General features: G+C 64.3%; 1 protein-coding gene across 5 annotated transcripts in view; it reads left to right on the top strand.

Moving 5' to 3' along the window:
• CELSR2 (cadherin EGF LAG seven-pass G-type receptor 2) overlaps positions 1–12,067 on the top strand; it is a 71,879-nt gene that overhangs the window by 32,680 nt on the left and 27,132 nt on the right. For all 5 annotated transcript variants that reach the window (XM_074936265.1, XM_074936268.1, XM_074936269.1 and 2 more), the window contains 6 exons: positions 6,129–6,244; positions 6,651–6,739; positions 8,337–8,494; positions 9,949–10,112; positions 10,653–10,778; positions 11,119–11,285. In XM_074936265.1, the coding sequence (XP_074792366.1) occupies positions 6,129–6,244; positions 6,651–6,739; positions 8,337–8,494; positions 9,949–10,112; positions 10,653–10,778; positions 11,119–11,285 (820 nt within the window). The remainder of the gene's footprint in view (positions 1–6,128; positions 6,245–6,650; positions 6,740–8,336; positions 8,495–9,948; positions 10,113–10,652; positions 10,779–11,118; positions 11,286–12,067) is intronic.

The raw sequence follows: 12,067 nt of genomic DNA on the forward strand, positions 1-12,067 counted from the left end.
CTGGACGTGGTGGGGGGCTGGCTGCCAGTGGGGTGGGGTGTCTGCCCCCGGGTGCCTTCCTGCGAGCTTGCCAGCAGCCCTTACCCAGGCCTGGCCCCCCAGAGGATCCCCCATGGCTGGGGATGGGGCTGGAACAGCTGCTTCCCCCTGCCTCCGGCCTCGCCCTGCCCTGCCCCACTCTCCCCCCAGCTAAGGCAGAGCAGGACGGGCAGGGTTTGGGGATGGGAGGGATTATCCCAAGGAGCGATGAGATCACAACCCTCATCAATGGGCCTGGCTCCCCTCCCCATAATCCCGCCAGTGCTAGCCATTGTCAGCCCAGAACAAAGGCCTAGCCATCCACAGCCACAGGCAGGCAGCCAGGGCCCTTTGTCCCCGGGGTGGAGCCGTTGCAGGGGCTGGGCCTGGCGGGGCCGGGGCTGGGCCATCACCCCACGGGGGGCTGCTGCGCGCTGACAGCGGGTAATGAATCGCAGCTGGCATGGGGGGCTGGGGCTAGGCCTGTTGTTCAGGAGTGCCGAGGGGATGGCCCCCTCCAGCAACCCCACAGCCTGGCAAATTGCTGGGCTGTGCGTATGGGGGGCACCCTATGCACTGCTGTCCTGGCTGGGGGTGCTACAGTCAGCGTTAGGGTGGCCAAGGGACAGAAAATCCCTGCTAGGAGGGGCCGGCGGGTACCTGCCCATTGCTGGACACGGGTCAGGCCCTACAGAGCAGAGGCACGCCAGGAGGCGGGTGAGGGGCTGGGCCAATGGGCATGTGGTGCTGGATGCACAGGGAGGCGGGGGCAATGGCAGAGCTCTGGGACTCAGGACACCCCACTGCCCTGCTGAGTGACCTTGGCCGGTCACTGCCCCTCGCCGTGCCTCAGTTTACCCTGCTAGCCTGCATCTAGTCAGGGTGTAAGCTGTTCAGGGCATGGCCTGGTTCACGCTCTGTGCAATGCAGGGCCCTGAGCTTGGCTGCGAGGTGTTGCCCCAGCACCTGTAATAACATTTGTAGCTGGGCCCCACAGCACCCGTGTCAGACCCTTCTCCCATCTCAGCCGCCAGGGTCCAAATGCAGCCACCTCTGGGGTGGAACCGAGCAGCCGTTGTGAACAGGCAGCCCACAGGCACATCTGGAGCGGGCAGGAGCTTTGGCTGACGCTGATGGGCTTGGTCTGGAATTTGGCTACGAGCCCCCTGCCGAGCCCCTGCCTGTGCCCTGTATAACAGCACCCCCTAGTGCTGCACTGGGGCAGCACTGCCTGCCGGGGGGAGAGCCCCGTTTGCAGAGTGACATTCTCTTCCAGAGCGGTCAGGGAGCACCCCCCAGTATCCCCAAGTAAGCCTCAGTGCCCCCAGCACCTCCTAGTGCCCCCCAGCCCCAGCACCCTTCAATACCCCCAGCCCTCAACAGTCCTCAGTGCCCCTCAGCCCAGTGCCCCCCAGTCTTCAGCGTGCCCAGCCCCCCCCAGTGCCCTCCAGCTTTCAGCACTCCTCAGCCCCCAGTCCCCAGACCCCCTCAGTGCCCCCAGTACCCCCAGCATCCCATCCCTCAGCACCCCCATCCCTCAGCACCCCTCAGTGCCCCCAGTCCCCAGCACCTGACAGCCCCCAGTGCCCCCACCCCTCAGCGCCCCCAGCCCAAAATGCTGTTAGCCTTCTTGGCCACAAGGGCACACTGTTGACTCAAATCCAGCTTCTCGTCCACTGTAACCCCTAGGTCCTTTTCTGCAGAACTGCTGCTGAGCCATTCGGTCCCTAGTCTGTAGCGGGGCCTGGGATTCTTCCGTCCTAAGTGCAGGACTCTGCACTTGTCCTTGTTGAACCTCATCAGATTTCTTTTGGCCCAATCCTCTAATTTGTCTAGGTCCCTCTGTATCCTATCCCTACCCTCCAGCGTATCTACCTCTCCTCCCAGTTTAGTGTCATCTGCAAACTTGCTGAGGGTGCAATCCACACCATCCTCCAGATCATTTATGAAGATATTGAAAAAAACCGGCCCCAGGACCGACCCTTGGGGCACTCCACTTGATCCCGGCTGCGAACTAGACATGGAGCCATTGATCACTACCCGTTGAGCCAGACAATATAGCCAGCTTTCTATCCACCTTATAGTCCATTCATCCAGCCCATACTTCTTTAACTTGCTGACAAGAATACTGTGGGAGACCGTGTCAAAAGCTTTGCCAAAGTCCAGGAACAACACGTCCACTGCTTTCCCCTCATCCACAGAGCCAGTTATCTCGTCATAGAAGGAAAGACCTGCCCCCCCCCCAACCAACCCCTGAATTTCCAGCACACCCTGTGGAAGCTGGAACAGCTCCTCGGGGCTGGAGATCAACGGTGCCTTGTGCAGATGTCTGGTCTAATGGTTAGAGCAGGATATGGGTGACTGGGGCTCCTGGGTTCAACTCCTGGCTCTGGGTGAGGTGAGGAGTGGGGTGTCATAGTTAAAAGTAGGCAGGAGGGGGGCAGTCAGGACTCTTGGGTTCTGTTGCTGACTCCCTTTGTGCTCTTGCCCAAGTCACTTCCTGTGCCTCAGTTTCCCCTTCCATTGATAGGGAAATCCTCTATTATTGTTGAGTTTCCTATTGTATAACCTCTCTGAGCTCCTAGAGCATTTCACAGTCACCGTCACCATCCTGCTCAGGGGGTCAGGAGCAAGTTCCCCTACTTTTATTGGCCGAGCATTGACCTTTCTACCTACTGGAGATCCTGCGGCACAGATTGATTCGTTCCAGGTTTTTACTCTATTGGACTCTGCTTGCTTTCCCATACGGTGCCACTCCCCCACCAGCACGACCCGCTCGGTCAGTCCTGGATATTTTGTACCCTGGTATTACCGTGTGCCATTGATTATCATCAGTCCACCAAGTTTCTGGGATGCCTGTTTTATCAGCCTCCTCATTTAATACCAGGCTCTCCAGTTCACCCATCTTAGTATTCAGACTTTGAGCATTTGTACACAAGCACTTATAAAATGTGTCCCTGTTTAGTTGTCTGGGGCTCTTTTCATCTGTTTCTCTTCAGCTCCTAACTGTACGTTCACAGAATCGTAGAATATCAGGGTTGGAAGGGATCTCAGGAGGTATCGAGTCCAACCCCCTGCTCAAAGCAGGGCCAATCCCCAACTACATCATCCCAGCCAGGGATTTGTCAAGCCTGACCTTAAAAACCTCTAAGGAAGGAGATTCCACCACCTCCCTAGGTATCAACTTCTGTCCTCTCCTCCTTAGTAGGACACAGAGAATCCCCACTAACAGATCCTCCCCTAAGGGACGTCTCTGTCCGAACCATGAACTCCTCCACACCTGTCAGCTTCCCCCAGCCCCTAGTTTAAAAACTCCTCTATGACCTTTGAATTTGACATGCCAGCAGCCTGGGTCCATTGTGGTTTAGGCAGAGCCCATCCTTCCTGTATCGGCCCCTCCTGTCCCAGTTATAACCTTCCCCTCCCGATACACCGTCGGCTCATCCCCGCATTGAGACCCTGCAGCTCTGCCGTCTCCCTGGCCCTGCGCGTGGAACTGGGAGCATCTCAGAGACTGATCCCAGGGAGTCCTGGACTTTAACCTCTTCACTAGTAGCCTAAATTTGGTCTCCAGCTACACCCCCCTCCATACCCCTGTCCAGCCATATCCCTCCCTGTGCCCCCCTCCAGCCATACCCCCCCTTGTACCTCCATCCAGCCATACCCCTTTGTATCCCCGTCCATCCATACCCCTCTGTACCCCCGTCCAGCCATATCACCCCTTGTACCCCCATCCAGCCATACCCCCTATACCCCCATCCAGCCATACCCCCCTGTACCCCAGTCCAGCCATACCCCCCATACCCCCATCCAGCCATAACCCCTCTCTACCCCTGTCCAGCCTTACCCCCCTTGTACCCCCATCCATCCATACCCCTCCCTCTGTACCCCCATCCAGCCATGCCCTCCTCCATACCCCCATCCAACCATACCCCTCCTTGTACCCCCATACAGCCATACCCCCCTGTCACAGAGTCCCCGGGCGATGCTCTGGAACTGCTCCCTACGAAGCCAGTCAGGACTCTGGGGAAGTCTCCTCTCTGGGAGCAGATTGTCCCCAGGGCACACAGCTCACCCGGCTTCCACATTCCTGGGTCTGACCTCGGAGCCTTCAGCATCCTCTGCCCCTCCGTGCGCTTCCCACAGCGAGTCCGCCCAGGCGGGATCCTGGGGAAGCCAGAGGGTCCTGCCCCCCAACTCCGCAGTCAGACGGGACTCTCAGCCAGCCAGTAACACGGAAGGTTTATTAGACGACAGGAACATGGTCTAACACAGAGCTTGTAGCTGCAGAGAACAGGACCCCTGAGCTGGGTCCATTTTGGGGGGCAGTGAGCCAGACAACCACGTCTGCCCTTCACTCCTTGTCCCAGCCAGCCCCAAACTGAAACTCCCTCCAGCCCCTCCTCCTCTGGGCTTTGTCCCTTTCCCTGGCCAGGAGGGCACGTGATCCCTTTGTTCTCCAACCCTTTAGCTCTCACCTTGCAGGGGGGAAGGGCCCCGGCCATCAGTGGCCAGGAAACAGGGTGTCGGCCATTCTCTATGTCCAGACCCCTGCACACACCTGCCCTCTAGGGCTCTGCAAGGATCACGCACTCTTATCCCACCACCTAGATACTTAAAAACTGCATAGGGGAAACTGAGGCACCTCCACACTATTCAGAAGAAACATTAAGAACAGTCCCACTTTGTCGCACCCCCCATACCCCATCCAGCCATACCCCCGCTGTACCCCCATCCAGCCATACCCCTCCATACACCCATCCAGCCATACCCTCCTCATTACCCCCATCCAGCTATACCCCCCGTATCCCCATTGAGCCATACCACCCTCCGGTACCCCTATCCAACCATACCCCCTCTATACCCCTGTCCAACCATACCCTCCTCCCTACCCCCATCCAGCCATACTCCCCCTGTGCCCCCATCCAGCCATAACCCCTCTGTACCCCCGTCCAGCCATACCCCTCTGTGTAGCCCATCCAGCCAAACCCTCCTCCCTACCCCCATCCAGCCATACCCCTCTATCCCCATTGAGCCATACCCACCCCATACTCCCGTTCAGCCATACCCCCCTGTGCCCCCGTCCAGCCATACCCCCCCTCTGTACCTGCCTTTCCCTGTGTCACTGGTACGTCCATGTACCATGCTCACTGGCCCCTCAGTCTCAACCCACAGCCCCTGCTGTCCCAGCCCCATTATATTCATTCTTCTTGGCCCCCGTGGGGCTGAGGGAGCCCCAGAACCAGCCCAGCAGCCCCAGAGTCTCTGGCCCTCAGGGAGGTGAGGCTGCCACGGCGCAGGCCCTGGACCTTGCCCAGCTTCTCCCCACGCACGCAGGGCTGCTGCAGGCTCTGCAGGCTCCTCGCCACTCCTCTGATCTCTGACGGGGGGCGGATCGGGGAGCACGGGGGAGCCAGGCCCATGGTCACCTTTATACTCCAATTGCTGTGGGGTGACCAAAGATGGGATCGCCACTACCCAGCCTTGAACTCATGCCTCACTGCACAGGGAGCACGCTCCTTGGGGGCCCATCACCTTAACTCTCCCCCCTTAACTCTGCTCTGATGCCCCCTTAATTCTGACCAGATGCACCCCTTCTCTCTGTCTCAATGCCCCCCTAAATGCTGACCCAATGCCCCCTTTAACTCTGGTCCAGCACCCATCTTAACTCTGCCTGGATGCCCTCCCATTAACTCTGTCTCAGTGCCCCCCCTAACCCTGCCCCAACACCCCCTTAACTATGCCCGACACCCACCTTAATTCTGTGCCCTGATGCCATCCATTCCCCACCCAGGCCAAGGTGCCTCCATGCACCAGTCCTCTGGCCATGCTTATGCCCAGGGTTCGTCAGCAGGGGACAGTAGGCCAAATCTGGACAGCCAGATGCTTTTGAACAGACCCCGAAATCTTTTCCTTTACTTATTATCATTATTGTTATTTTTTTCTCTGGAGTCTGGACCTTGACACAAACTAATTGACTACACCGGCTCCTGCCCATCTCGGAGGGTCCCGGGGGGGTTGGGCTCTCTCAGCCTGTCAGGCCGTGAGGGCAGGGGATTCAGGGGGTGTGTTGTGGGGGACGCTGTTCTCACCCTCTCCCCCTCGGGCAGGTTCGCCACGAAGGAGCGGAACGGGCTGCTCCTGTACAACGGGCGCTTCAACGAGAAGCATGACTTCGTGGCCCTGGAGATCATCCACGAGCAGATCCAGCTCACCTTCTCGGCAGGTAGGGCCTGGCCGGGCCCGGCTCCCCTCGGCCCCGGGCCTGGCTCCTCTCGGCCTGGCTCCCCATGACCCGGCTCCCCTCGGCCCGGGCCCTGGCTCCCCTCGGCCCCGGCTGGGCTCCCCTTGGTCCACCAGCCCTCCCCACCCCTCACCCCAGCTGCCCTGGCTCTCAGTTCCCCTGGTCCTGCCTCCCCTCACCCCCTGGCTCCCTCTGGCTCCTGAGCGTGCAGCCCCCCGCAGAGCCCTCTGCCCCCAGGCCCTGCTCCCCTCTCAGGGCCCAGCTCTCTGCTGCCGGGTGGGGAGCTCTGGGTTCCCTGGCCCACCTCAGGCCGTGGCTCCCCCCATCCCCCTGGGGTGCCCCTCTCGCCAGGGCCCCGCAGTAACCAGCGTCCCCCTGCTCCCCCCAGGCGAGTCGACCACCACAGTGTCTCCGTCCGTGCCGGGCGGCGTGAGCGACGGGCAGTGGCATACGGTCCGGCTGCAGTACTACAACAAGGTGAGTGGGGCGGCGCCGGCGGGCACCCAGAGGGCAGGGCATCCGGGCAGCTGCCTGTCAGTGCCGTGCCTGCCCGCCATGCCACGGGCAGGGGAGGTGAGGCGATCACCAAGGCAGTCAGAGGTCCCAGCAGACCCCCCCAGGAGGCAGCACTGGGCCCCTGGCCCAGCCCAGCCCCTCCCTTGCTATGGGCTGATCCTGGTGCTGAGCTCGCTGCATCCCCCCCCAGCCCCCTCAATTCTCAGCTGGCTGGGGGCGGGGGCAGGGGGCAGACTCCTGTCCTGGGGCCCCAGAGAGCTGGAGGAGGCAATTGTGGGGTGGGACCCTCGGGAAGCATCTGAGGCTCTTGGTCTAGGGGGAGGGGTTCTTGGGGGCGGGGTGGAGGCCCCAATCCCAGGGCTCCCAGTCTCCTGCCCAGGGTGGGCCCCAAGGTCTCACACCAGGAGTTCTGCCCCACAAGTCTGGCTGAGGGCTGCCCCGAGCCATCCATGGGGCAGCGTGAAATGGGTGGACGCAGATGGCACCAGGTTGCTGGGGGTGGGAGGCAGATGATCGGCAGCAACGGGAGGACCCCTCCCGCGGGCACAGCTGGTGTCTACACTGGCACTCCAGCGTGTCCCGTGTGGCCAGGGCCCAAGGCAGCCTCCTGGCGGAGACGTGGCGGCTCAGCTGGGATTAGTGCCATTTGCTGGCACCATGTGGGTTTACCCACCCACTGGGCACAGCAGAGCAAGGGGTCAAGTGCCGGCTGCTGTGAGCCCAGAGCCCAGCCAAGCTCCCCTTGGTCAGGCTCTGTCCGTCCATCTGTCCTTGCTCTGTTCCAAGGGACCCACAGCCAGCTTTGCTCCCGCTCCTTTCCCACTCCCTCCTGCCCCGGGGTGGGGGGGGGTAGCCCATTTGCCCTGTGGATGGCGGGGAATCCATCCCCTTTGGGGCGCTGGGCGCCAGGTGTCGCTGGCCTGGGGGCTGGCTGAGATGGGGTTGCCACAGCCCACCCAGTGCAGATAGCTGGGCACCATTCACCTGTGTCTCTAAGCCTGTCCTGAGAGCAGACACGCCCCCAGTACCATGCAGAATACTGGGGAAACTGAGGCACACATAGGCATCAAAATTCCCACTTGGTCACAGGTGCTCACTGCACTGCCTGAGGGATGGGAGTCCTGTAGCCTAACTCTCACAGGGCCATGGCAGGGCCAGCTTCCCATGGGCCTGGCTGGGCAGGGAGCTGGGCAGGAGGAGGTCGGGCCATGAGCTGGCCGGGTGGGTGATGGCAAAGCGGCTCTGCTGGCAGCTCCTGGGCCTTCTGCTCTCCCCGACCCCACACGCCCGCAGGCTGCCAGCCGGTTCCCGTCTTGTCACTCTCCAGCCGCTTCCTGCGGGCAGGGGCAGGCCGAGATCTGGGTCCCAGGAGTGCTGGGGACTCCTCTGCTCTGGGGTGCGGCCCCACTCGGGGAGGAGGCTGCTGGGCTGCTCTCACGATGGGATGGCAGCGAATGTCTGACTGGTGCCCGAATCCCTTGGGCCGGGGAGGTGCGGATTGTGCCGCACGCCCTGCCCCAGCCACCTGCTGCACCCTGGGGTTTGGCTCTCTTCACAGCCCGTCATTGGGAAGTCGGGGGTGCCCCAGGGCCCCTCGGAGCAGAAGGTGGCCGTGGTGACGGTGGACGACTGCGACGCGGCTGTGGCCCTGAAGTTTGGCCAGGTGCTGGGGAACTATTCCTGCTCCGCGCAGGGGACGCAGTCGGGCACCAAGAAGTAAGAGACTCGCTGGGGCCCCGAGGAGTGAAAGCCAAGCGGCTTCTGCACAGACCTGCTGCTGCCCCTCACTCCCGACCCGCAGCCCCCTGCTAGCCCTGCCTCCCCCCCGGCTCTGTCAGTGCCCCTCACTCCCGACCCGCAGCCCCTGCTAGCCCTGCCCCCCCCCGGCTCTGTCAGTGCCCCTCACTCCCGACCCGCAGCCCCCTGCTAGCCCTGCCCGCCCGCTCTGTCAGTGCCCCTCATTCCCAACCCGCAGCCCCCGCTAGCCCTGCCCCCCCGCTCTGTCAGTGCCCCTCACTCCCGACCCGCAGCCCCCGCTAGCCCTGCCCCCCCGCTCTGTCAGTGCCCCTCACTCCCGACCCGCAGCCCCCTGCTAGCCCTGCCCCCCCCGCTCTGTCAGTGCCCCTCACTCCCGACCCGCAGCCCCCACTAACCCTGCCCCCCCGCTCTGTCAGTGCCCCTCACTCCCGACCCGCAGCCCCCTGCTAGCCCTGCCCGCCCCGCTCTGTCAGTGCCCCTCACTCCCGACCCGCAGCCCCTGCTAGCCCTGCCCACCCCCCGCTCTGCCAGTGCCCCTCACTCCCAACCCGCAGCCCCTGCTAGCCCTGCCCCCCCCCGCTCTGTCAGTGCCCCTCACTTCCGACCCGCAGCCCATGCTAGCCCTGCCCACCCCCCGCTCTGCCAGTGCCCCTCACTCCCAACCCGCAGCCCCTGCTAGCCCTGCCCCCCCCGGCTCTGTCAGTGCCCCTCACTCCCGACCCGCAGCCCCTGCTAGCCCTGCCCCCCCAGCTCTGTCAGTGCCCCTCACTCCCGACCCACAGCTCCCGCTAGCCCTGCCCGCCCCGCTCTGTCAGTGCCCCTCACTCCCGACCCACAGCCCCCTGCTAGCCCTGCCCGCCCCGCTCTGTCAGTGCCCCTCACTCCCGACCCGCAGCCCCTGCTAGCCCTGCCCCCCGCTCTGTCAGTGCCCCTCACTCCCAACCCGCAGCCCCCTGCTAGCCCTGCCCGCCCCGCTCTGTCAGTGCCCCTCACTCCCGACCCGCAGCCCCTGCTAGCCCTGCCCACCCCCCGCTCTGCCAGTGCCCCTCACTCCCAACCCGCAGCCCCCTGCTAGCCCTGCCCGCCCCGCTCTGTCAGTGCCCCTCACTCCCGACCCGCAGCCCCCTGCTAGCCCTGCCCTCCCCGCTCTGTCAGTGCCCCTCACTCCCGACCCGCAGCCCCCTGCTAGCCCTGCCCTCCCCGCTCTGCCAGTGCCCCTCACTCCCGACCCGCAGCCCCTGCTAGCCCTGCCCCCCCGCTCTGTCAGTGCCCCTCACTCCCGACCCGCAGCCCCCTGGTAGCCCAGCACCAGGCAAAGGAGGGTTTTCCGGTGCCTGGCTCAGGAAAGTGAATGGGGAGGAATCCCCCACCGCATGGTCATGTCCCCGTATGACTCTGCTTCCATTGCCCAGGTCCCTGGATCTGACGGGCCCCCTGCTCCTCGGGGGGGTCCCCGACCTGCCAGAGAGCTTCCCGGTGCGCAACCGGCAGTTCGTGGGCTGCATCCGGAACCTGCTGATCGATAATCGCCAGCTGGACATGGCTGACTTCATCGCCAACAATGGCACCGTGCCGGGTGGGTGCTGGGCAGCTCCGGGGGGGGCCTCTGGGATAGGAGCCGGGGGGCACCGTGCCGTGTGGGTGCTGGGTGGTCCCTGAGTTAGGGGGGTCTCTGGGATAGGAGCCGGGGGGCACCGTGCCGCGTGGGTGCTGGGTGGACCCTGAGTTAGGGGGGTCTCTGGGATAGGAGCTGGGGGGCACCGTGCTGGGTGGGTGCTGGGTGGTTCCTGAGTTAGGGGAGGCTCTGGGATAGGAGCTGGGGGGCACTGTGCTGGGTGGGTGCTGGGTGGTCCCTGAGTTAGGGGGGTCTCTGGGATAGGAGCTGAGGGGCAAAGTGTCCTTTACTGCAGGATGGGGGTGCAACAGAGGTGTGTGTGCCAAGCCAAATGGGATGGGTTCTGGGCGTACCTCTGCCCTCAGTCATGGGGTTCAGACCCTGGGAAGGGGCTGCCATTGGGTCTGTGCCCCTCCCTGAGCCCCAAAGCGTCACCTGCCCCCCCGTCTCTGGGGAACGCCTCCCATCAGCCGGGGCTCAGCCTGGCTCTCACCCCCCCAGGCTGCTCTGCCAAGAAGAACGTCTGTGACAGCAACACCTGCCACAATGGGGGCACCTGCGTCAACCAGTGGGACACGTTCAGCTGCGAGTGCCCCCTGGGCTTTGGGGGCAAGAACTGCAGGCAAGGTAGGGGGCTCGGGGCCAGGCAGGAGGCTCCAGAGGGGACAGGCTGGGGGTTCAGGGCGGGGGGCAGGCGGAGGGCTCACGGGGGAGGGGACAGGCTGGGGGCGTTCCGGGGGGGACAGGCAGGAGGTTCGGGGGGGCAGGCGGGGGGCTCAGAGGGGGCAGGTGGGGGGCTCCAGGACAAAGCTGGAGCCACAAACCACTGCCCGAGTGCTGGTCCCCAGGATGCAAGGCCCCTCCAGACCCGCTCCAGGCCCCTGCATGGCTCTTTGGGGGGCAGGGCTGTGGGCCCCTGTTGTGGGGGGGCAGCAGGCCCCATGGGCTGAGCTGGTGTCTCCTGCAGAGATGGCGAATCCCCAGCGGTTCCTGGGCAGCAGCCTGGTGGCCTGGAGTGACCTGGCCCTGAGCATCTCGCTGCCCTGGCACATGGGGCTCATGTTCCGCACCCGCCAGGCCCACGGCGTCCTCCTGCGGGCCCTGGCTGGGCAGCTCTCCACCATCACCCTGCAGGTGGGGCACCGGCAGGCGGCTGCCACGGGGGAGGGGCTGTCGCCCGGCAGGCGGGTGCCACGGGGGGAGGGGCCGTCGCCCGGCAGGCGGGTGCCACGGGGGAGGGGCCGTCGCCCAGCAGGCGGGTGCCACGGGAGGAGGGGCCGTCGCCCAGCAGGCGGGTGCCACGGGGGGAGGGGTCGTCGCCCGGCAGGCAGCTGCCACGGGGGGAGGGGTCGTCGCCCGGCAGGCGGGTGCCACGGGGGGAGGTGCCGTCGCTTGGCTGGTGGGTGCCACGGCTGGAGGGGCCGTCAGCCCATAGGGACTGCCTGTGGGTGCCAGAGCCTGGGGGATGCAGGACCTTAACCCCCCTACTGCCCAGGTGAGGGCGGGACCCATTCCTGGCACGGTGCCCCGGGAAGTGATGCAGCCCCCCCTCTGCTGGGCTGGTGCCAGAGCGCTCGGGCCCCCTGGCATCGGCCCCACATGGGCTGCGAGAGGCAGGGGCTGGGAACGGTCCCACATGCCCCACTGGCCTCCAGCTAACACTGCCCATCCCAGGGCCCCTTGCACCAGTGCGGGCGGGAGCACCCGGATCTGGGAGACACTTCCCGTCCCCAGGGGCCCCTGCCCAGAGTCTGAGCATCCGCCCATGGGCCCTCGAGAGCCACCCACTGGGCATGTCCCAGCAGCTGGGACCCCAGACCACTGCTCCCCTCACTGCCCCCTGGAGCCCGTTGCCCCCCTGCTCCCAACCCGCTCCCCCACTGCCTCTCTACCCCCTGCTCCCCCACTGCCCCCTG

The sequence above is a fragment of the Natator depressus genome, chromosome 21 (assembly GCF_965152275.1).
Source record: "Natator depressus isolate rNatDep1 chromosome 21, rNatDep2.hap1, whole genome shotgun sequence".
Classification (NCBI taxonomy): domain Eukaryota; kingdom Metazoa; phylum Chordata; order Testudines; family Cheloniidae; genus Natator; species Natator depressus.